This window comes from Platalea leucorodia, assembly GCF_965183815.1.
Source record: "Platalea leucorodia genome assembly, chromosome: 15".
Lineage (NCBI taxonomy): Eukaryota > Metazoa > Chordata > Aves > Pelecaniformes > Threskiornithidae > Platalea > Platalea leucorodia.
In genome coordinates this window covers 10416719-10442158 of record NC_138837.1, presented here as the reverse complement: position 1 = coordinate 10442158, position 25440 = coordinate 10416719, and the positions used below count along the sequence as shown (strand labels likewise).

Below are 25440 nucleotides of genomic sequence, written 5' to 3'. Positions count from 1 at the left end.
TTTTCCTGGGGATCTCAGTCAGCAAGGACGTGTGTATACAGCTGGGGACAGCGTGAGCCCTGCTCCTGCATGGGTGGTGTGTGGATGCTCATCAGCACAGTCGGCATGGGTTTAAGTTAACCTGAAACTCGTTATGCCAGCTGGGCGGATTTGCTGTTGCTCCGTCCAGTTGCGACCACTACCAGAAACGAAGCTGTGCTTGCGGGTGCCGTTCTCTGACCTGATGGGGCAGCTCCAGTGTTTGAACATAAGGTCCCCTGGATCTGAAAATACAAAGGACCTTTCACTGCTTTACTGCTGCTACTTTCCTGCAGGTTTTTGATACTTTGATTATGACTTGGTAAAGAGGAGTCGCAGAGATCCTGAGCCAACGTGCGCTTTTTCACGGTGTAACAGATGGCCGCTGGCACACGATCAGACTCTTCCTGGTTGCCTTTCACCGGTGACTAACATCTGGGACTATCGCCTTAGATCTGGCTTGCCTTGCACATCACATATCAGGTTTAAGCTTCAGTTTTTTCAGCCTTGGATGACGTTATACGTACAGTTTATAATCGCTGTTAGACTGAACCAAATGAACCAATTCATCGCTGGTGGAAGGAGCAGGAGCAGGGGGTTTTGGAGGAAGCGTTTCGTTTTGGGGTGCACCAAGCCCTTATTTGCTGAAATGAGAGGAATTCCCAGGATGGGCTCCCTGGACATATTTATTTTTATTTTCTCAGGCTGTAATGTCTCCCAGATGTGTATGTCTGCAGCAGAAGATAATACTAACCCGACCGTTTCCCTTGTCACTCAAGACACTTTCAAAATTGTTGAAATAATAGCTCGAGCTGAACCTCTGCCAGACTTTAAAATAACTCATCTCAGACAATGGGAGGTTAAGCTGGAGAAACATTTGTGAAGATCAACTTGTAATGGAGAAGAAGGGGACCAAAGTATTTCAAAAGTAGATATTTGCCATCAAACTGCTGCTTCATTCCAAAACTCTGAAATTGCATTTCCTTTTGTAAGAAATCTTTCTACCTTACTCACCTCTACCTCTTCTTTTCAGTTTTGTAGCTTCTGGTGTGTATTTTGCTGATCCCCCTGCCATTTGGTGAAGAAAGGGGAGTTAGGAGCTAAACAAAACCCTTCCACCTCCTTCCCTTCCTGCCGCTGCTCGGAGAGCGTAGCCTGCAAAGGGGCTGCTTGTGTGCTGCCATGCTACAGCTACCTTTCCTACCCCCACAACGTGTTGCTGAGATTTTAAAAATGCATCCTATTCTTCCTTAGGAGAAGTTTAAGACTTCACAAAACATCATGAAAGCTCAAAAGGGAGAGAAAGAAAGTGGTGTGTGCTCAGGGACCTCTTGGGCAGCCCAGCCAGCTGAGCAGAAGTATCTCAGAATAGGAGAGACGAGCTCAAGTCTCTGCCAACGGCTGCTAACACGGACACTGCCTTTGGCTCAGCAAATCCTTACGCTGCAGGGAGCTGGGAGGAAGCAGCAGGGAAGGCTCGCTCTGTTCCTGCCCTTTTCCTCTCCTCTCCTGCAAGCATCTGCTGTTGGAGCCAGGGACGGGGGCTGGAGGGACCTCCTTGTAGTCCTGACCTTGAAGTCTGTCAAATGCAGACAAGCCTTGGCCATGAGAGCTTGGGGGGGTGGGAGGCACACACCAATGTGTGTGTGCTCTCCATCAGCAGGAAAGGATGCTGAAAATCAGGGGTACAAACTCTGGCTGTGCTGTAGGCTGCCGTGCTTGATGCTGGCCGTCCGTCCCAGAGGAGGTTTTCACAATCATCCTTTCATTGCTTTTCTCTGGTGGCTTTGTGCGTATTTACATGTGTGTCTTCCAACCCTATAAAACAAAACAACAGAGAGGGAGGCTGTTGGAAAGCTGGTGCTGGAAACAAACCCCTGGAGTGTGATAGTTTGCAGAATTTGCTATTAATTTACTTTGACAATGGAGCAACAAAAAGAAGCTTATTTACTAGCGACAGTGAGGGCCAGTGTTGTTGCGACTTGTCCCCACTCAGTGTCACACAAGTTTTACTAGTATGTTTTTTAGTTGTTTTTAAATTAATCCCACAGAATCCTCTCTATAGGCATTGTAGACCAATTCAAATCTGGTTTATGCTGATTCACTGTAATTCAGTAATTAAGTTTAATTGCTGTGAGGCAGTCTTGAACAGATTGAAGAGTGGCTGTGTGGGGATTTGCACAGGTTTAAATGAAATCCATTTAAAAATACCCCTCTAGCTAAACCTATTAAGCTCTGAATATAGATAAAAAGTCAGTTTCACAGTGTTTGGCTTGAGTAAAACGAGGGTTTGAGCTCAACCCAATAGCATCTGCTGTCAGTGCTCCAGGAGGGGACAGGACATGCACGCACAGAGCAGAGGAAGGAGGAACTGGGGAGGATACATGGAGAAGAGGGGATAGGAGACACACCAGCGTGTGCGTGTGGCCTGGGGGGGTGTGCAAGGCTGGGGTGAAGTGTAGCACCCCAGAGCGTTTTCCTAGAGACCAGAAGCTTTGGGCTGAAGTTAACTCTCTTGGTTGCTCAGGAAGGAGAAGGTTGAGGAGCTCTGCGAGATCTCTCAGTACATGGCTTGGGAAGGTTAGAAGTGGCTTCTTTTTTGTGTGTCTTATGAAAATGTCCTGCTAGAAGTCTGCTTAGGATCACAGGCTATGCACTTCAGCTGTTTTCAAATTCTGAATTAGAGAAGCTTGTACATCACAGCTAGAATTTAATAGTAAAGGGTCTCTGCATTAAGTGATGGAAAAAGAAGCTTTTATACCAGGACAAGGGTTTCCTGGCACCTCATGCTGCTATGCTAATGGGCATTAATAACCAAAACCAACCCAACCCAAGTGAAGCTATCAAATCCTGCAGAGCAGCTAGCCGTTGTGAGCTTTCCTCCCAGCCTTTCCCAGCGCCTGCTTCAAAAGGGTCTTTGGACTCTCTCAGCTGTCAGGATATTGATTTGCTTCATGTTTGCAAAGCCTCTCCCTGTCCCCACGAGGGCAGGAAACATACTCTTTCAGTTAATGGGATGAGATTTTCATGCCGTCTCATGCCTTGGGCAGTCTGGATTTGCAGAGAGAAGACCCGATGAGGATGGTGAAGCTGAAGGCTGAAATGCCCGCCAAGCCTACTTCCCCACTCCTGCGGCCACTCTGATTTCACCGTCCCTGTTGTGGGTTTAGCAACTCTTAAACTCTTTGCTTTCCTGCTCCCATTGCTCTTCTCCCGAAAGCTCTTTTGCAGGCTCTCTTCTTTTTCTGCCACTTGGCCTACTTTTTCTTGTAGCCAGCGTATCCTTATTTGGGGTCATCATCGACTTCCAGCAGCCCTTCTTCCTCCCCAGGCTTTGCCCCCAAAAGTCTCATCCCCGTCCCAGCAGAGCCCCCCGTGCTGGGCCCGCACAAAGGAGCGGCAGCATGCCTGCAGATCTGCGTAATGAGCTTGAAAAGAAGTCTGTGCTCCGATTTTTCCTGTCTAAACAATGTGTATGGCTAGCTCTTTCTTCTGAAAAGGTTTTGCTTCCCTGAAATTTTCTGTCCTCTCTGTGGGTGGGTGGTTGCATTCAATCTTCCACTAATAGGTACAACGTTCTCCGTGAGAAATGTGCTTTTTCTTTTTCTTCCTGCTTTGGCTCTGTCCCCTTCAACTTCCAGCCACTGGGTGAAAACCAAATTATCTCCGCTCTCCAGAGCAGGGAGACAAAGATTGAAATCCTGTTGCAAAACCCTCTGAATACGCATCCGTCACTGCGAGCTGTGTGTGCTTTGGCTTAAACCTCATCTCGTGTGGCTTGTGGTGTTGCCCTTAAAAAGAAATTATTAGGTGGCAAGGGAAATGGGAACAGTAGGAGGTGAAGGTGTCACAGGAGGTGACACAGATGACTACTGTGGACATTATTTATGTTACAAGTAATCCTAGGATAGAAAGAGATGCAGGAGGAGCTGCTGGAGGGTTGATGACCTGCAAAGACACCACTACCGAGGTGTCCTTGACCTTGTCCAGCCAATGTGCAGAGTCATCAGGCAAGTTCAAACAAGTATGAAGCTGCCATCTTGGGTCCCCTTAGTCCAGAGAAGGTCCCGCACAACCTCTGAGCCTGAGAACGTCTTTCAAGAGGCAAAGGGTGGAGGAGAGTGAGCTGTTGAGAAGGGGGTAGAGGAGCATCGGTGTTTTGGGAGGGCTGTCTTGTTTTGAATGCTTGGTTACAGACCATGCCTGTGCTAATGTGGTGGTGTCAGCAGCATGAGGTGCCAGGAAACCCTTGTCCTGGTATAAAAGCTTCTTTTTCCATCACTTAATGCAGAGACCCTCTACTATTAAATTCTAGCTGTGATGTACAAGCTTCTCTAATTCAGAGTTTGAAAACAGCTGAAGTGCATAGCCTATGATCCTAAGCAGACTTCTAGCAGGACATTTTCATAAGACACCCAGAAATCAGAGAGAGAAAGACCCATTAGGTCGTATGCTCTGTTCCCCAGCCAGCAAGCGCCAGGGCTCTCCTGAGGTTGTCCCCAGAGCTTGTCCAGCCCAGTTATTTCAAGTCCCAACCAGTGGTGCCACGTCCAGGGGAAGCAACTCAGTCTGACAGACCCTGTTACGAGCTCTCCCAGGGCTCCAGTTATGTTTTATGTTGTTTAATATAATCTCCTTTTACCTCATTTCCCTCCCTTAGGGAGAACATAGACCTAAGTATAAGCTTCACACAGTCACACAAGCCAGAGGAAAGCATGGATGGTTGTTTTTCTGTTTCTGCAACCTGGGCTGCCACCCTGAGGGACACCTTCCTCTGGGATGTAGTCCCAGGGGTGAGGTGGAGAAGGACCACTACTAAATCTTGTTGGGGTCCTGAGAGCAGTAATGGGCATTAATGTCCCTGATCAGCCTCACCTGGGACCACCAGCCTCACCTGGGACCTCCACCCATACCCTCAGCCCAGGAGCCCCATTTAAACTCAGCCCTGTGCCCTCAGCACCTCCCCTGAGCTATGGTGTAGGGTGCTTGTATCCAGCCCTGCTTCTGACTTTGCCTCCTGGATGGACATGGACAGACTGGATGTAGTTTGTCTCCTGGTAGGACCCCTTGTGTGTTTGTCTCCTGTCCTATATTTGGCTCTCTCTCTTGGATAGCCTTATTTCAGACCAGCTTCTGCCTATGTATCCCTTTGGATTTGATTATGCTCCATGGTGGACCCTGGACCTGGTTCATGTCCAACCTTGCCTGGGGTTGCCTATGGGGGGACCTTACTACCAGTGGCTGGCTCTGCCTGCTGTGTTCACCCACCTTGGGACTGCCTGTTGGTAAGGCACTGCCTGCACTGGGGTCCCCCAGCTCGCCAGCCCCTTGGGGGGCAGCTGGCCCTTGGTTCTCCCTGCCACCTTCCCTCTCCACTGCCCAGGCCAGGCTGGTGGGCGCCCGTACACCAGGCGTGTTCCCAATTGGCCTCGCAGGGTAACCACAATCCCTCTCTGCCAAGTTCCCTGTCAAAGGCTGTATTTACCTTTAGGGGTTGTCTTCTGGGTCACCAATCTGACCAAGACATGTTTTCTGTTTCTTCTTTTGTTCCTTGGGAATTTTAACTCTCTGTGGGGCCAAAAGACTGATGAGGGCAGGAAAACCCTGTATTGAAAGTATGGATCTTATGGTCTGATGAAGGTACGTTAAGTCCCTGACACCAAACAGTGCAGGGCTGTATGCAGACACCGCTGCCTCCGTTTCTCCTGAGCTCTTCATCCTAGAAAAGCTGGTACTTTTTGTGTGCTTAATACTTGAGCTGGGATTTGTTTATAACTTCTCAGAGTGGTGGGGTAAAGTCTTTTATCCCTCTTTCTGTGTGTTTTTCTACACAACTTCATTTTGAAAAAGGGATGCACAAATTTTTTTTTGGACTTACTGTTTAACATTTTTTGCAAAGGAAATGAAGAAGAAGTCATAGTTTTTGAAATAACCATCTCTTAAAGTGTACCAATGTGCTCAGACCAAGGGTGGAGGTAATGATGGTCCAGGGCACACTGCTGATCAGCAGAGAATGCATCCTCTGTTGCTGGGCTTTGTGAGGCTCTGCAGGTTTTCTCCTCTAGCCCAAGACTGGGATTGCTGGAACATCTGCACTAAAACACAAGGTCAGTCTGGCTGTTTCTCTTGGTTCAGTTTCTGGGCTCTCAGAGGCAGAGACCTCCTGACACAACACCAAGCACCGCATGGGGTGTGATTCAATAACTCTATCTCTAAGAGATTTTTATAGGTGTTCCCCTTTGCACTGACTGCTGTGCTCCCCATCCTTGGAAGCATTTTTCCCAAAACATGCTTGGCACCCTGATGACCACTAGTTAACTTCAGCTTGGGGTTAACTTCAGCTTGGGATGCCATGTTCTTGGCTTGGCTCCACTGGCCAGTGCTTGTCCATGCTGAGGTTGGCCCGTGCACAAGTCTTGTTGGCACTGGGCTGCCTGGGAAGATTCCTGCGCTGCTTTAGGAGCCCAGAGGCAAGCTGAATTTGGCAGCAGCTGTTGAACTCCAGGAATCTCCTTTCCAGCATGGAAATAGCTCTTCTGCAAGCTTTTGGTTTGAGGTTGAATAGCAAAGATGTTGGTTTGGCATGCTGAATGTTCTGAATGTGCACTGTGGGCAGCCTTGCCTGGCTTTTCTGCAGGTGGGCAAGGAAGAACCCGAGTCTAGAGCTCAATGCAAACACAGCTGGACTGTGAGCACAGCTTGGTGCGAGCCCTGCCTCTGCGGTCCTGGGCAGCACTGCCTCCAGGGTAGAGTTAGGATCATGCCAGTGGTGAAGGTTGCTCAGCAGTGGTAGAAAAAGCATTTGTGAGCAGAGCTGCTCACTGGTGGCCACTGGAAGGAGATGGGGAAGCCTGGCTGTGAAGCAAGGCAGTGGGGTGAATGCCTGCGGGAATAAGGCACCTGAGTCCTAGAAAAGCTGAAAGCTCACGAGAAAACATTATTTTTTTTGTAAAGGAAACCTAGAATTACCATATCAGATGTACAGTCTGTCCCATCCCTGACTCTGGCTGCTGCAGTGACTGCACTCTGCATCCTCAGCATCCGCCTGCCTGGGATTAATCTTCTTCCAGAAAGGCTGTGACCTTGATCTCTGATAGCTGGTGACTCAGACCCTGCAGCTGAGAATTGCTTCTGCAGATAATCCGTGTCCTTGAGAAGCAGCGCATCTGCTCCCAGAGGTTAAGGCAAAGAGAGAAAATAAACCTGGTTTGAAATTTAAAGTAAATCTGTGACGTTCTTATGACAACCAGAAACCCAGCAGTGTCAGGATGGGGAATTGACCCTTGGTTAATCCTGGGGAGAAGGTGCAAGCAAAAGCTTTGGTGTTGAGGTTGGTTGAGCACTAAATCCAGTGTCATAAACGACCTTGTTGTGCGTCGGCTCCTGCCCCAGCATGAGAGAGCGGTGCCATGAGCCACAGCTAATGCAGCAAGACACTCTTTAAAGTGTCTGTAGTAGATCCATCCCATCTGATGCTTTGCTGGCTCGTGCAGCATGGGTTTCTGCTGCAGGCATTTCTGAGGCCCCACTGGCTTATTCCAACAGCGCAGAAACTAGCCAGATGAGGCTAAAATAAATACATGGAAAGCTGCTTCTGGAGAACAGGGAGGAGGAAGAAAAGGCAGTGCATGTGGAAGAGCTGCAGTCTGGAGCTGGTAAAGCAGGAGAAGGGCATCTGCCTTCCAGATTCCCCGTCTCTGTCTGAGGGCTGGTGTCTGAGAGGCACGTCATTTATTTCAACGTTTCTCTTTTGGCTTATGGGGGAGGTCAGGGAGAAGAGAGTGATGTGTGCAATGGCTGATCTGCCCAAGGTGTAACTGTGCAGCCCATTGCCAGGATTTGAATGCTGACCCTCTCTAGGGATTGAAATGACCTGTTGCCGTTTGGTTGCCTTGCCAATAGAGGTTTGGCATCGTCCTCTGAACTGCCCGCACTGTGGGAGGGGCTGTGGGGCGCCGGCGCTTGGCTCTTGCTCTGCCGCTCCCTGTGTACGTGCCAATGTGTAGAGAGGTGTTTGTAGGGATGGGAATGCGACTAAATCCTTCCTGTGACGTTCAGGCTCTGACAGCTGCCATGGGAGAGTTTGCAGTGACACATAGCTCCTCTGTTAGAGCTGGGGTTGCTCCTGGCCCTGGGCATACAGTGGGACCAGCCCGTCTCCCCCTTGGCTGGTGAGTGCAACATGTGCTGGTGCTCCACGCTGCAGGCAGCTGCCCCCTCAGCTACACACTACCTGTTCCCTTGCCTTGGTCATAAGAGATCTCATTAATTTCACTCCTAATTCTGTTTTTCTTTTATGCCAAATTCTTCTTTTGGGGTTGGTGAGGGGTCCAGAGATAAACACCAGCCCTGGCTGTTTAAACCTGCCGGTGCAGCTGGGCCCCTGTGATTGCTCTCCGGCTACCTCCAGTTCCCAGGGAGAGGAGTCTCTGCTACTCAGGAAAGCACCAAGCACATGCTTAACTTTAAGCCTACATACACACGTTGTCATGGACCATGGTTTTAACATTCAGCACATGCTCAGGTTGCGTGTTAAGGCCATACCCTGCCCAGGAAAACTTCCATGTCAGCATGTTATTTCTAGTACTAAGTCCCCACATGCAGCTTGTGTAGGAAGCCCCTTCACCTGATAGGATCCATTGAGTTCACACTTGTCTGCCTGTAAGCACCAGCAAAGCTGATTGATGATGAGGGCTGCAGCCCCTGGAGATGGAGCACGCAGGTCTTGGCAAGTCCATTGGTGGCAGCAGCTGGGAAATTGCCTCCCAAAACTGCTTGGGAATGAGAAGGGACAAACATCCCTGATATTTTTTCCCCTCTGACAGCTGTGTTTGGTCCCAGATTAATTCCCCATGCTGTGCATGTGCATCACTTGTAACGTTGATAAACTCTGCCAAGTTGGCACTGTTTCAGGGTTTACAACCACTGAAGTCGCCAAGGGGCTCAGCCCTGCACCCTCTCTGCCTTGGTACCATTTTTGCAATGTTCCTGCTGCCGAAGGCTGTTGCACTCTCGTGTTGCTGAGCTGAGAGTTGCCTGGGAACACGTCTATGCTGTGGCCATGTGGGAAGCTGGAGAAATACCCGACGAAATCCCAAGTCGCCACAAATGGCTGTGTCTCCTGCAGGACCACGTTTCCTCCCCTCCTTCCCAGCACTGGGCTCTTTCCCTTACAAAATCTTCTGAGGAGATGGTGGCAGGACTGCTATGTTAGTGTCTGAAGTGGATCAAAGCAGCTTTCTGCTCAGTTGACTTGTTATTTTCCAGAGCAGCAGATCTATATGGTGTCTGTAGCTCCTGTCAGGCTGCAGCATGCCCGAGGCTGTTCATCTGCCCTCAAATAAATCTCGCACCTCATCAGCAATGGGAATTAGAGTGAATACAGAGGCTGGATGCCTCCCAAGTGATGGCAGATGCTAGTGCAGATGGTACTGGCAGGATTCCTGTTGATAAGTCATCAAGTGGGACTGTCCAGGCCCTCCCAGTAAAGGGGCTGTGGGTCTGGAGTGATCCAAACCCCTCCTGTAAGGCTGGGCCCATGGGGTGCTGCCCTGGGTCCATCCCTCATCCCCACCCCTTGCAGGTGGCAGGGTTATTGCCACAGTGCCCAGCAGCATAAAGGGATGACAAGAAAGGAGGGACCTGGTTGTAGATATCTCAGAGGTAGAAAGAGTGTGTCTGGGTAGAGCCAGATGTCTGCAATTTTTTTTGCTAATGGAGGGGAACAATAAACCTTGTGGTTTTAAACAAATTTTTGTTCAGGTATTTCTCTAGTTGAATGATTCTTTAGTTAAAGAATGAACTTGGAAAGGGAATGTCTCTGTTCACCGTGGGAGTTAAGCTCCTCATGAGACTGAAGTGATGGTGCTGCCAAATAGCCCAGACCAGGGGCTCTCACCCAATTCAAACCATCTTGCATGTTCACAGCATAGTTCTGAAAGTGGGACTGTCACTTGCTGGGAAGGGTTATTGCAAGTTGCACAGCTCCCGATGGAGCTCCTGACCTTGTCATTTGTACATAGCCATGTACTCTGCTTTGGGCAGAGGGGAGTGCCCCTGTGGTCTTATCAGAACACCCACCTCAGTGAGGGACACAGTAACTTCATCCCACTCCTTGGTTCAATTCTTTATTGAAATTGGGCAAACTTCAACAAGGAAGCTTGGGAAAGGACTGAGCAGGATTTTCTGTACCCAGCTGATCCAGGACTTGTGTTTTAGGACATTTGTGTCCCAGGCTCTGCTTTACAGTCCTGAGCATCCCGACCGTATGGTCATATAGGTACCACCACTGCTTGGGTAGAAATGGCCCTTCATGTCTTTGGGACACTGGCCTTGAAACATGTATTCTGTTTCAAAAATATCACCTGGCTGCTTCTGAATATTTGTTTTGGTCTGAGTTTGCTGAATCTGTGAATTATTTTAATTTCCCCAAATTGCAATCTCTTCTTCCTGGGGATTTTTGTCTGTCGTCTAATAGGAAGAACGAAGAGAACAGAGCCCTCTAAGTGAAGGTATCTCAGCTACTGAGCATCTCTTTCTTCTCCCCCAATGCAGATGAAGTGAACTTGCTGGACAAAATTACTTCCCATGCACAGGACCTGAGCAATGTTTCCTTCAGCTATGACGAAGCCAACTGCAGCATCCTGGAGATCGGGCAGTACGCTACCCTCAACATCCCTACAAGGGAGGCTTTTGGGGACAGGTGGGCTGCCTTCAGGGGCATGGGGTGGTGGTGCTCAAAATCATCTCATGCACGCTTGTTGGTTTGAGGGGTTATTTTAAGATTCTATTCCATAATGACATGAAGATAATGCATCCACTCTGTGCTCTTATGAGCTCGGTGCTTCTTCCCTTTCTTCCGTCTCTTGGTTGTGTGCAGGGAAGACACTTGGCACAGTGCTTGACTGACCGTTTCCAGGAACGTGTTTTCTTGGTGTTCCCACCAGGAAGACCTCTCTGCTCCAGCACAGAACTGGAGTGAGCAAGAGAGACAGCACAGCCATACCCATCACCATAGCTTGATGCCAAGGCACTGGTCTCTGGAGGCATAGACCAGGTCGGACCTTTGCCGTGCTTGATATGGGGCTGTAGCTTGCTGTGGACAAGGACACTGGACATGGTGAGAGAAGGCAGCATTGAAGAGCTGCTTGGAACAGGGTTACCATCCAATCTCAGCAGTGGGCAGGGCAGGAGTCCCATGGAAAATCATGCACAGCCGCATAAGCATGTGCTGAGATTGCACCTAGGAGGGATGCATTAAGGTTATATGGGCAATGTTAATTTTGGCCTGTCTGCTGCTTTCTGAGTACCTGACCTTACAACCTGAATGACTGTTTGCTCTTGGCTTTTTATTTTTTGTCCTCACTGAGTTCATTTGTACTGTGACTTTTTTTTGTCCTAAGAGGGCAGTATGTGGTGATTCAGCAGCTGCTGCAGGATGCCATGCGTTGCTTCTTTCTGCTAGGTTTGCAGATGAGCTGAGTGTGCTGATGAAGCTCAGGTACTCGTTGAAGGAGGACACCAGCCTAGTGACCATCCTTAGCCATCGGAGCCACGTGCTCTTCCAGATCAGGATTAACCCGTATGCCTTGGTCTTCGTCACTACGAGGAGGAGACACTATGAGTAAGTTCCACCTCAGGTGCTTTTCTGTGTCTTTTCATGCCTCCTTTTTCTAATCCCAAAGCCAGTGTTAAGGTTTCCCACTATGGGCTTTGAGCAGTGCTGCTCTGACCCCACCTCAGCTGAATCAACGCTGTGTCCCCGTGCCTGTCCCCACCTGGGTGATGGTCCCTCAGACCTGGTGGTGTGACTGCACAGGTAGTTGCTGCCTAACTATTGTGTCAAAATTATACAGATCTGGAAAACAAAGCAAAGAACAAAAAGGTTCAAATACCCAGGCTGGTTTGGGAGGCTGTGCTGGTGGGGGCTCCTTGAGAAATCCTGCTGGTAGAGGGAGTGGGGATGAGTGTTTTGGGAGCCTTGGCTCTGCCCGCCTCCAGCCCAAGCAGCGCATCTAACCAGCCAGCACTAAGTCCAGTATACGAAGGGGCACTTGCAGGAAAGCAGGGCCCTGCATGAAGCCTTGTATTACATACCTGGACTGTGTTCTGGATCTTACGGGTGATGACTTGTAGCCCAGCGCTGGCCCTCAGGCTCCCCGCCTGTGAAGCTAGGTAACAACCATGATCTTCTTTGCAAAGTGCTCGGAGACTTGTCAAATGATAAAAGCTGTTTTAAGAGCTGGGTGTGGTGATTTCTGGTATTGAGGAGCATGGCACCTCCCTTCCACTAAAGAAACCCTCAGGGCTTGCTTTGGAGAGGGGTGTTTCTGAAGCCCCCAGCCTGCCTGGCCTGGCTGTAATCTGCAGCAGGTCTTGCCACCGTCAGAGTATCTGCAGCAGCAGCTGGAGTCGTGTTCCCACCATCAAGTCCCTGTGAACATGCCTGGTGGTCAGTCATGATTTGCCCCATGTCTGTGGGTGATGAGGTGGTAGCAGTGTCACGTCTGCTGATAGCCTTGGATGTGTTGCAGTGAACTCAAGGGTGGGTGGAGGGAAAAATCAACTCATGCTTACACAAACTCTGAAACAAGGACAGCCTTTCCCTCAGCTAGACCTGAGTGTCCCCATGCTGATGGGCACATCTGCCTGCTTGGTTGGTGTCAGGTGGGCAGATGTTCCTGCTCCTGCATCATCCCTGCTTTGCTAGTGCCAAAGAAGGGTGGCATTTCTGGCTGACCAATAGCACTGACATCCACCATAGGGGATGCCTTGGGCCAGCTTTGCCTTTATCATTGCTTTGATAGCCTACAGCTCGCCCTACAGAAAGACTGGGGATAAATCAAGCGGGGAGAGACACAAACACCAATAATTTCCCAGACACATCAACTGGTTGTAGATATGCCCAAATCCATTGGATAGAAATAGTATTCCCACAGTGGAAGAGTAGTGATGGTGCTTACCTGTGGCAATAAGGTAGACTTGATTTCTCTTGCACTGTCCTTGGCATCTGCACTAAGGATGGATACATGAGGGACCCTGGGAGCTGGTAAGGGTGAAGCCTAGTCCTGCATAAGGTGTGGGACCTAAGTTTCATGTTGTGCCTCTTCCCTTCCCTTTCTGGGGCATGCAGGTTCCCAGTTTCCCTTCTTGGTGATGGGCGCTGGCACCAAGTTGCTCTCAGCATCTCCTTGGAGAGGCTGGAGTTGCACGTGGACTGTCGGCTGGTGGACAGAGTGAGCTGGTCCAATTACTTCGGGATGGGAGTGAACACTGAGGGACTGATCATCATCGGAGGCCTGATAGAGTCCTTTGAGATCCCCTTTAAGGTGAGAGCTGGGCAGATATGTCAGGGCTGTGTTTGAGGACATGGTCTGCTCTAGCTGCATGAATTGAGGTTGCAACTCCCTCTGAAGGAATCCATTGCTTTCTTTTCCTAAAACACACCATTTATTTTCATGGTTGGGGAAGGTGAGCTTTGCAAAGGCTTTGAATTGTGCAAAGTGCTTGCTTTCGGGTCAGGGCAACACCAGTGCTAGCAGTAGAGACCTCTAGGTTAGAGAATTACGCTCATCCTCTCTTGTCAGCCATGACTTGTACCATGTACAGAAGTCATCTGCACAGTCAGCATGCAAAGGATTTGGCTGGGGAGCTTGTCCCATGCATGTGTTGAAGATGAAGTCCCTGCTTTGAGGACGTTGCAAGCAAAGGATTCCCAGTAGGTCAAAGTAGATGGCCTTGTTAAAATGCCTGATAAATTCAAAGGTTGTCAAGCTTTGTGTTGAAACACATCTGATGGTCAATCTCAAACACAGAGACTGAGGGCATCAAACAGATGTCACTCTTACAGAAAAAGTCCAAGTGGCATTTCTGACACCAACCTTTGATGAGTTTGTGTCATCAATCTGAAGCTCTTCTCCATTCTGTGGGGTAGCTCTCTCCTTGTCCCTGGTTTATAGTGGTCTGCCCAGCTGCACCTCCAGCCTGGGGAGGAAGATTTCAGCTCATTTAGTGAAGATGTCAGAGGGCAGCTCGGACATGCTCCTCTCTGTATTTGCTGCGGCTGGGAGGTAGCAGAGGACCTGGCGGTGGATGGAGCTCGCTCCACCAAGGTGGATGGAGCTGGCTTAGACATTCCCTCTGGATAGTTGTGTCATGCAGAAAAGCTGCTCAAGCATCAGTGGTGCTGTGTTGCTAACTAATTATTTCAGTTGCTCTGAGCTTAATGAAAGAAATGTGTAGGCAGCCTGGTAAGGCAGGGAAGCCCTTTTTGAATCGGTTTTGATTCTGACAACAGCAGAACCTTGCAGGCTGACATTTTGCCTTATGCAGACAAACAGGCATCTCAGTATATCTACCTCCCTCCCTCCTCTGTCTGGTGGTCTGTGCTGGAAGCACAATATTGTGCTTCATTCTTTCCTTCTTTATAAATCCTCTCCCTTTCAGAATATTTTCCCTTTGGTCTCTCTCCTCCTGCACCCTTGTTTTCAACAGGGCATTTGCAGTATGAGAGCAGCTCCCTGCTGCCTTGCTGAGAGCTGTAGGGCCTGGGTGTCCAGGGAGGTGATGGTGGAGTTGCAAGCCTTCACTGCCTGCAGTGGGCCTATCGGGGGGCCCCTTTCGGTACCGTCCCTGCACTGGGGTACTGCTCGGGCTGGGCCAGGGGAGGCTGCTCCCTTCAAGGTGAATAGTAAGGGCCTGATCCTGCAGTGCGCTTAGCACCTCTTGAATCCTCACTGTTATTTAACTCAAGAATAGCTTGTGCATTGCTGGCTCAGCCTTTGTTCCCATGATATTTGCATCAGTTCTTGAAGATGGGGAGTGAGTGTTGATTGCCTAAACCACCCTGTAAAGAAGTCCCTGGCTGTGAGAGACTGGAGACCCCTTCAGACCTTTCCCTCTCCTTTGGAGGAAGCATGTTGGTAAACTATGGTTTCTGTGTCTCTTCCTCCCCAGGGTGCTCTGCAGCAACTGACCTTTGTGATGGGAGACCCAGCAGCCGCCAGCGAGCACTGCTGCAGCTACAACTCAACCTGCACACGCTCCTTCAACCTCAACCGCTTTGGTTCCCCGTGGGAGCTTTCACCAGTCTGGCCAGAGGTGTGGCCGAGGGCTGAGGTTGCTGGCCCAAGCTCCTCTTTGGTGTAACACAATTCACATGAAAGGACCAACCCAGGGAGTTAACGCAGCCTGGAATTACTTGGGTCTCCAGTTTGAGTTGAGATGCAAGGAGATGATGGTGGCCAGCACATGGGGCGGTGGTGCTTTCACCATCTAAACCCTCCCTTCAAGTTGTAAACGGGTTTGGTGCAAGGGAGAATGAGTGAGAGTTTCTGAGCCAAAGAAAGCCTGGGTGTGTGTATGACTGTATGTGCTCATGTGTTAGCACAGGAAAGTTTTGAGTAGCTGTTGAGTAATGCTGCAGCTGGAGCTTTGCTTTTGGGAGGAGGTGAAAGCTGTACTCAGGAACTGTACATCAATTTGAAATTCTTGCTTGCTCCCAGCAAGATTGCTGCATTGCACCCTTTGATGCATCATCCTTTCAAAGGTTCTCCCCTCTGTTTTGCCAGCATTGCTGGAAAATTGAAGTTTTGTGGATTTTACTTTTATTACGGTGTTCAGCAGTTTTTAAAGAAATACATCTGTGCCAAAAAGCCCAGATCACATAGTAAATCCCTAAAGACACGAAGCACCCAGGCTTTCCTCAGGAGCTGGCCCAGGGAGACACCTCATCTCTCTAGGCCAAGTATCTAGAAGGGCTTCATAGCTGCCTGGAAAAGCCTTGCTGAAGACGCAAGTGCCTAATGTCAATGTCTGGCAGGAACCTCCTGTGTGTAACACACTTTTCTGATGGTCTAATGAGGAGCTGGGAGAGCTGCTGGGAAAGGTCAGTGTCAGGGGAGGGAACTGGGTGTGGGATGGGGCATCTGCCCTGTCTGGGTCCTGTCCAACATTTCCTTCCTCCGGGGTCCTGGTGCTGGCACGCCCAGGCAGCAAAGAGGGAGCGGTGACACCCAGCTGGTGCTGCTGCCCCTGCCTCTCCCTGCTCCTGGAGCAGCCCTGCTGTAATTGCTTCATTCCCCAGGATGGGCTGCATCAATTTCTGTATTTATTATTTTAAGAGGAGGATTTTAGGAAAAGCCCTGATCACAAGGGATTAACTAGGAGCTGGCTTTGCCAGGGAGTGAATGCGGAGAAGGCCAAGTATGTAATGCAGAGCAAGTCACGCTGGTTGCCTGCCTGCTCTAAGGGAGATCGGTGTGTCTGAGTTCCCAGCAAATGTAACCCATGGTCATCCCCCAAACAATACCTGGTATTTCTCATGCTGACAGCCCTTAGGTACTGGCTGTAGCTCCATGAGATAAGTCGGACTCACTCCCTAGAGCTAAGAAATAAGGGCGAATCTCGCATTTAAAAGCTACAAGTTGTGTCCTCTAAGACCGCAAGGTGATGGGCTCCTCTTAACCTGCTCTTACTATCTGTATTATCCTGTGCTCTGTAGGCCTGGAGCACTCGCCTGAATGGCTCGAGTAGCTTACACAGCAGGGAGAAGTTTTTATTTTAAGCATCAGTAAGTTGACTGCAAGTGGGAACCCATGGGATAATTCTGCCCCACATCACACCAGTTCCTGTCCCTTGCTAGCCCTCCTTGGGGCTGATTAGCTTCAAAAACAAAACAAAAGAAACCGCAAAACCCACCCAAAGACTCAAGAGGTTTAATCGAAAGCTGTTCCCTCGTGTTGCTATAAATGACTGGTTCCCAGTGTGCATTCCCTGGATGCTTCCCGTGCAGTTGGAGGCAGCACACTCTTCAATCCTGGAGCCAACAATAACTGCATGCTTAGTCAGTGCAGGTCTTTGGGCAGTGATATTTTTGCTCTTTCTCTCTCCAACTGTCTAGGTGCCAAAAGAAACCAATGAAATCCAGGACTCATCTGCTCAGGTATGACTCTTCTGCATTGCTGCAGGAGATACGTGCAGGGAATGCCCCTCCCTGTGTCCCTCTGGTATGTCTCGCCCCCTTAATGTCTCCTGGGGAAACCAGTCACTCTAATGAGCAATCAGGTAAAAAGCCAAAATACCCAGGCAAGGATACAACTTATGATTTTATCTTTCTTGTGATGTCTCTTTTCAACGGTTTGACTGTAACTTGACATGTCTCGGAGCTGGTGGAGGCCAAGGTGAGTTTAGGTGTCCTTCCTGAGCGTTTGCATTCAGCCCAAGAGGGGTGGCTTGATGAAGGTGGTGATGAGATGGATCAGGTCACTGCATGCACAGAGGTGTTTGTGGATCTGCCTGCAAGCCTGGCTGCAGCTGGATTTGCCTGGGGGGAAGGAAACGCTGAGGTTAGCAAGGCAGCAGGTCTCTGCATGGTGCAGGAAAAAGAAAGAGGCTGGATGACTGCTGCTTCTGCCCACGCGTGGGCCATGAACATCTGCCTGGGGAAGACTTGCTGCTGCTGCTTGCCATTGTTGAGAAGGTGGGAAGGGCTGAAGCTCTGCAGTGGGAGGAGGCAGTTGTGATTCTGGGGGTTGCAAGGCATCGTGCTTCCTTGGCATGGGTCCCCGGGGCGTCCAGTGGTGGGAGAGGAGCGGCTGCTCCCAAGTCCAGCTGGTGCTCATGGTGCTGGGGCTGGGGACTGCATCCTCCCTGTTGGGGCTGCTCTGGCATCTGGAGAGGATGTCTCCAGATCCTCCACGTACATTGGTAGATGAGTGATTGCTCTGAGTGAGGCAGGCTGCAAGTCCTTTATGTTTCTGCTTTATTTGGGATTTCTAGCCAAGGTTTGTTGTTCAAGTTCATGCAAACAGACATCCTGAGGGGGGAACCTGCCAGCAAATGTAAATTGAGATTTTTTTTTATTTATTTTTTTTTTTCTGTGTGTGACTGAGCCACACGGAGTCCTTTCTGTATTCTCCTCGCCCTCCCCGGCGTTGCTGTTAACTGTTTGGGATGGTCTCTGTTCTCACACCTGGCTTAAACTGTCTGGCTACACCTTGCTAGCTCCTTCATGTAAACTATGCTTCACGTATGGGCAGGTGGGCTTTTGCAGCTGGGTTCATACTGTGTGTGTTAGGGTTTAATCATGACCCAAGTGGCTGGAGCAGCAGGCAGGCTTACAGGTGAGCATACTGCTGGTGTGCTGATGGGGGTGCTTATGGGTTGGGTTTGTAATGACGACAATGAACTGAGATGGCAAAAACACTCTTCCTAACATGTCTGAAAAGTGGTCTCTGCTGCCCTGCAATTAGCCCTCAAGTCCGGATGAATCCTGTTTAGGACGTGCTCCCCCATCTGCTCCTTTTTTGCCAGTTGACTTCGCTGGCAGTGGTTCTCCTGGTGACTGGTGAGATGTTGCCGTAATAAGAAAAGTGGTGAAATTCATAGGTCTACAGGGGAAGACTAATGATATTCTGGACGTGGGACAAGTTTATTTTTCAAGCATTTAATCAGGACCAGAGATGCCTCGGGATCTTTGACGTTTGGATTTATTTAAAAGAAAAAATGCACTCCTAACACGTTACAGTTTGAAAATAATGAAGAGCAGACCAGCTCTGCTGCAGGGACTATCCAAAGCTACACTTTGTAGTTACGCTTTCCGTGCCTTTGTTCATTTAGAAGTAAATTAGTATATTGGTGAATTTCTTAATTGTTAATTAGAGCTAAATAATTACAGAGGGCTAGGGTGATGGTGGAGGAAGATGTAAGTGGATGAAGGCAATAGATTAGATGTTTGATGCTGGCAGCCTAAATTATACCTGAATTGCAATCTACTCCTTTTGTGATTTTTTTTTTTTTTTTTTTTTTTTGAGGGGGTAGATCGTAATTTATAAGCAGTCGTTGAGCAACGATAATCGTTGCTCATAAACGATGGATGATATTGACCCACTTCTCCTACCTTTTGTCTTCTCTTTGTCTGCCTGTACTAAATGTGAGCAAGAGGGACGAGTTGATTACTAAACTGAATGGCTTTTTCCAAAGCAATTGAATGTGGGATCCTAAAGCTGTTCAACCAGAAGTCAAATAAAGCTTAAATCCCACTGATTTCCAAAGAGACAAAATTTCACAGGTTTAATTATCTGGACAGTTGAAACTACTTCTGAGATTTCTTCTTGATTTAAAAATGCTGTGAAAGGTCTATGAAAATGTTTGGTTTGTTCATGGCATGTGTGTTCTTTCACGCTCAGATTTGTTACTGAAGAAAATTGGTGTTGCAATCACTCGTTCAGTCTCATTCAATGCTAAAACTGCTGGTAGCTCCCTAAATAGTAACAGCTCAGTATTAGTCCGACACAGTCACTGTGTGTACAAATATGGCATTTCAGCAGCGGGGGCTGCGCTGCTTGTTCCTCCTCCTTGCCATTCTTTTTGGTCTTCATAACTAAAAATCCCAAGGTAGGCCTCTTATTATGATTCATAATGCTCTTATGATTCATGAGCTTGTATTTCTGCTGGGTCAGGCAGTGCTTGGTGGCAGCAGAGAACATGGAGCAAAATGAGCTTGGATATTACAATGACCTGGGTGGCAAAAAAAAAAAATATTTTTTTTGTGAGGTTTTGTTGTTTGTTACCAAGTCTGAGTTTTAACTAAAAATTCTTTTTTTTTGTTGAGGTTTTTAAATAAAAATCCCAAGGTAGGTCTCTTATTAGCATCTGAGCACTTCGGCAAGGATTTAAAATTTTCATCCTGGACTCTGCTGTTAGAGCTTGGCAAGAGTCTTATTTTGCAGTGTGGCATCTTTCCAGTTAGCGGGTGGCCTGAAGCCATGGTGATGGGCTGGGAGGACTGCCTGAGCAGGCTTCAGGCTGTCCTTCAGCCTCAAAGGGAAATTGTGGGGTGAGGCTGGTAATACCGTTCTAGCTTTATGGCGTGTGTAAACCAGCAGCCAGGGAGCTCCCTACAAGTCATTTTTCAGAAACACTTCCAGGGAGCGGGAGGCCAAATGAACCAGAAGAGCATGCTGGGCAAGTGCTTGTCCCTGCTCCTGATTTTACTCATGCTTAAGCAGGATGAGATGCTTGTGTGGCATGATTCATGAGCATGTATTTCTGCTGGGTCAGGCAATGCTTGGTGGCAGCAGAGAACATGGAGCAAAATGAGTTTGGACATTACGATGACCTGGGTGGCAAAAAAAAAAAATTTTTTTTTTGGTGAGCTTTTGTTATTTGTTACCAAGTCTGAGTCTTAACTAAAAATTCTTTCTTTTGTTGAGGTTTTTAAATATCCAATATACAGAGTAAAAGATCTTACTTTACAAGATTTTCTTGCTGGTTTTTGATCATACCAAGAAACATTGCAGTTGAATAAAGCAAATGACAATGTGGTGCTCTTGATGATTAAGAGAATTCACATGCAAAGAAGAAAAAAAAGCTTGGTTTCTTTTATGGCAAGGGAAATGCAGGCTCTACTTAAACTTTAGGAGGAAGGTCCATCTTAAAGATAATTTTCAAAAGCAGTAAATGGAGATTTAGTTGCTAATTTCTTGTTAGTACCTTTGATTGCTTAATGTTGAAGGATTACCAGAGCATCCTTCCTTTAAAATCAGAGCCGTCGGAAGCCTGCATAAATCAGGAGACGTACATTCTCTGGATATTGGTCCTTAAAATACCTGTCCCAAAAGCATTGCACTTGGTCCATCCCGCCTAATCAAGACAAGCCCTCATGGAGGAACTGCCACTCCTCCACCCTACCGGTTCCCTTGACCTTTTGGGCTGCCAGCTCCTTGGATAACCTGGGCTAACACCGAATACCCCTGTGGGTTTGTAGCGTGGGGGATATGTGACTGACAGCTTGAGCCCAGCAATATCTCCACTGCTCCAGGCATTATCTTGAGATGGTTGTTCTTGTTTCTGATAGCTCTAATATCTCAGTCATCTGAAGACCTCTGAAACCAGTTTCTCAGGTGCGATAAGGGGTATATGGATAATTTATTGCACCTCAAATCCACTGTGTGATATATGTAATGAAAGGAGTTTGTTGATCTGAACTGCAGTGGTTTTTAACCACCACACCATGTCAAAGAAATAAAGTGCTGTTCCATCTAAGCGAGCCATAAGGCATCCTCTAGTGAGAATTACATCTACTCTTCAACCTTTTATGATCTGACCTTCTGCCTAGGTTCAGTTTTTGTGCCCTTGCTGACTTTTATGGCTTGCCATATGCCAGAAGTTTTGCAGCAAGGGCTTGGCTTGATCGGCAGCTTCTCTGCTCCTGCTCGAGCAACTTCACGGGGCATTGCACTTCCCAGCAGTGTCTCCCGTCCTGCTGCAAGTTCATGGCTGTGTGCCTGGGGCAGCTATGTCTCCTGCGTGCAATGCCAGCAGGGCTGCTCTCTGGCTGAAGGTCACTTAGAAATGGTTTTTGCTCTGCTTTTGCTTTGGAAAAGGCTGTTGGAGGAGAGGCACTTGTGCTGTTTGAACGTGGCAGGGAGCACAGGGAGTCCTTCAGAGTCTTTCCAGTCTGAATGTGGTCCCTAGATGTGGAGCCTGCAGGGGTGTTCAGGCTTTTGGATTGCTTCAGTGTGAGTGGCTGGGGAGGGTACCAGGGAGCCCCGAACATCCCCCTCTGAAAACAGGGCACTGCTGAGGCATCTCCCATGGACCTCCAAAAAGAAATAATTTATCTTGTTTATTATTTAGGCTTACAAGTTACTCACTTCCCAAATCCAGTACCCAGGTGCCATATGCCCTTGGTTACACAAAGCAGTGGTGGTGGGGGTGTCACTGAGCTGAGCTATTCCACTTTTGATTTGAGCAAATGTCTCCTGCACACAAGATCCTGCACTTCTGGCCCAAAGCACCTGGAGAAGGACAGAGTGATGCCTCAGCTGAGGGCTGCAGCCCTGTGCTCCTCTCCGAGGAAGCAAGGGCCGCTGCAGAGTGGAGGGAGGCTGTGTTGAGCACCAGAAGGGGGGTTTCTTCCCCAGACTCCTGCTGTGGATGCTGCGGATCCAAAGGTATAATTATGTCTGACCTGATCTACTGCTGAACACAGCCCATAGGATTTCCTGGCAATTATTTCTCCTATAAATCAGTCCAGCTTGCTTAGCAAGGAGTCCAGCCTTGATTTTCAACTTTCGCATGACTGAGCCTCTTCCAGGAGCTTGATGCTAGAATGTGTTGGGAAAAAATAGTTTAAAATTGTCTTTCTCTGATCTTGAGCTTGTAAATCATATTGTACCTTTGTCTGTTGGACAGAAGAGGTTTCTATCAACAAAAACATGTTTCCTGAGAGAAGACACTAAGCTTTGAAATACATTTTACCTAGCCTGACCTAACTGAAAACTAGGGCAGTGTGTTATGCTAGTTGTCTGGGCTCCTGTAGACGGATATGCTCCGAGCTGGGTTTTAACCTGTTTGCCATTTAGGAAGTCAGTTGAGTTTTTGGATCGTGGTATCAAGCCGTACTAACTGAAAAGCCCTGCAGAAGTCTAGGATCATTACATCAACACCGTTATCTTTGTCAACAAAACACTCTTAATCTCCTCAGGCAAGATATCAAGTCAGTTACACGGCAACTCTTTTCAAAACCATGGCATTAATTACATTATCTGTGGTTTCTTTATTAATGAGCCTCATATCAGTTGCTCTGTTATTTTGCTTGGGCTCGGCTTGAGGGAAGAGGTCTGTAATTACTCAAGGCCTCCTGTTTGCCTTTCTTGTTTTTGCATATTGGCACAACATAAAGCCTTTTCCCAGTCCCCTGGAGCTTCCCCAGCTTTCTGAGCCAAATTGAAAAATCAGTGCTCATGTTTGGGAGAGCCTGCTATTTTAACGCTTCTTAGTTTGAATTATCGGGATGGGATTGAGAAACCGCTCCTCCTTGTCACTTCTGGAATGGAAAGTATTTCGTTGTCATCTGGTTATGTCATCTGGCTTTTCCCAAACGTGGACAGAAATGCGACTTCTTCAGCTCCGTGTTCCCATGCTGCTGCTGGCAGTTCAGACACTTCCACGTGGCGGGGGGCCACAATGAGGACCCCATGCTGCAACGAGGGGTGGCTGGGTCAGAGATTTCTCCTGTCTTTATTTCCCTTGTCCAAGTCAATTTTCTACAAATCATAGATTCTGCTTTGCTTATCACATGCCAGTTCCTCTTTTCTTCTGTTTTATCATCCTTAATGGCTGCTTTCAGTTTGTGCTCATTCCCCACTTCCCATATCTAATTTCTGGGGGTTTTAAACACGCATGCCTTCTGCCTCAACTCTCATGCTTTTGGACAACTCCTGAGCTGTTTAAAGCAGTTCCAAATTTGTCTTTCTCAGCTGGTTCTTCTCTAAATTTGGCCTATTTAAAGGAGCAAAAATGTATGCTATTGATTTTGGCTTTTTGATATGTTTACACAGAACCAATATAATTCAGTCATGATTACTTGTGCCTAAGAGACCAGTAACTTTTAGCTTAGAGACCCATTTCCCCTGGGCTCACCAGATGAGAGTTTCCAGTATAGACCTTTCCCATGCCGGACATTGAAGTTGAATTAAAAAATGCTCGTCTGCAATGTGTAGGAATTCAGTGTTGTGTTAGTGTAGGCTGCCAGGGCTGGACTCTGGCTTCCCACTGGAAGTTGGCATCCCCTGGCTGGTGTGTGTCCTATGGATTTGTTCCACACTGGCTTCACATACTGAATACCTGAATGCTTCAGCTCCTGCCCCTGCAGTGCCTCACAGCTTGTGGCTAATAAGATCTGGACATCTGGTAAAAATAACATTTAAACCTGGTGTTTTAGGAAAGTGAGGACAAAGCTCAGGCTGTAAGCCCTGGCTTCCCACCATACTCTTCTTCACCTGATGCCATCTGCCAGCTGTGCCTACATGTCTTATCCACGGGTGACCTGCCTTTGAAGAACTGGCTTTTAAATCTTTGGCTTTGCAGAGTTGTTTTCACAAGGCAGGGTCTCCAGCATTTTTTTAAGCCGGGCCTTCCTCTGTCCTCTGCCTGTTGAATGATTTCTGGCTAATGATGCCCATGCGCTTTGCAGGCTTAATCATCCAGCTCCCGCAATGCCCTGTGGAGCAGAGAGGTGCTGATATCTTTCATTAATTTCCCTCTTTAAGGTGTACAGAATGAGATCACTAAGTTCTCTTACAAGTTGTTATAACTGAAACTTTTCAATACTGTGGTTTCATTTGTTATAAAATATTTTTTAAGGAAATTAGCACTTGGGTCAAAACTGGCAAAATTGTTGGTTGGAGGGAGAAATACAGGTCATGTTGGAAAGCTGAAGTACTTTGTTTTGTTTTTTTTTCACCATTAAAGCAATATTTCAAGACTTTTTAATCAGAGAACCCCCAAAAGCAACAAAAATGTAACACCAAAAACACACTACTTTGCAATTTAATTTTTGGGAAAAAAATATAAATAATTTTTTATTTCAACTCATAAAGAAATGGCTGTAGTTTTTAGGCCCTCCAGGGACTGCTGCACAGAGAACAAATATTCACCTTGCTCTCCTTGATGGAGCTGCTGTCCCGTGGTGACAGTCACCCAGGTGGTTATGTATCTCTGCTGACATTCGTCCCCGTCTTAGGGGCTTCTCTGGGGTGTATAAATGAGGAACAGGGCTGTTGAGGCTCTCTCCAAAGGGGTTTCTTTGCAGACTTTGCAGGAGACCTTAGCCTCAGGGCTTCCTTTGTGGGGCGGAGCACTGGTCACACCACCACGGCTGGGCAGGGAGGACCATGGTGATGCTCATGAGCACCTCCATACACGCAGGCTCCAAACCTCAAGCAAATCCTCCTTCCAGCTAAATGACGCTGGGGTGGGGCGGAGGCCTGGCTTGTAGGATGGCAGGTGATGTCAGGGCAGGCTTGATTGCATCAGGAACACAATTCTATTGTGCCTTCAGGCAAGCTTTTACAAGCATCTGCCGGCATCTCTGGCGGGGACAGTGTGAGGATATCTGCTACTGGTGGTGTGTGGTGGGGTGAAGGGAGGGTGTTTAGAAACCTCCCCTCTAGTTTCCTGAGTGGAGTGATTTATTTTAATGGATTTGATGGGATCCTTGCAGCCTCTTTGCCTGGGACTTCAAGGTACATCTAGGTATCAGGTGGCTTCTCTTTTTTGAGCAGTTTAACAGCAAAATGTAAAAAAAGACTCCCGTGTAACAGCCCATTGAGTTTAAAAGCTTTCTTGCTACAGGCATTCACGTGGCAGCCCATGGAAACCCAAGCCCAGTCTCCATGGCAGCAGGCAGTGCTGCAGATGAGAAAATGTCCTGAAAAACCTGCCAGCACCTCCTGGCTGGTGGGCCCTGGGAATCAGGGCAGGCCACTGCTCACCCCGGAGATGCTCCTTGTACAATAAATGCCTGGATTTTGTGCCTTGGTGCTCATTTTAGAGATGGATGCATGCGGCTGGCTCTGCGTATGAACTCTTCTGCATGTAAGCAGGGAATGTGAAATCATCCAGCAAGGTTTTTCT

The 25440-nt window shown here is 48.2% G+C and overlaps 1 protein-coding gene across 1 annotated transcript in view; it reads left to right on the top strand.

Annotated features, from left to right (window-relative positions):
• Window positions 1–9424: 9424 nt before the first annotated feature.
• LOC309597889 (uncharacterized protein) overlaps window positions 9425–25440 on the top strand; it is a gene marked incomplete at both ends in the record, with an annotated part of 62600 nt that continues 46584 nt past the window's right edge. Inside the window, 6 exons of the mRNA XM_082327875.1 lie at window positions 9425–9479; window positions 10573–10720; window positions 11483–11641; window positions 13151–13346; window positions 14974–15117; window positions 16919–16960. Coding sequence (XP_082184001.1) covers window positions 9425–9479; window positions 10573–10720; window positions 11483–11641; window positions 13151–13346; window positions 14974–15117; window positions 16919–16960 — 744 coding nt within the window. The remainder of the gene's footprint in view (window positions 9480–10572; window positions 10721–11482; window positions 11642–13150; window positions 13347–14973; window positions 15118–16918; window positions 16961–25440) is intronic.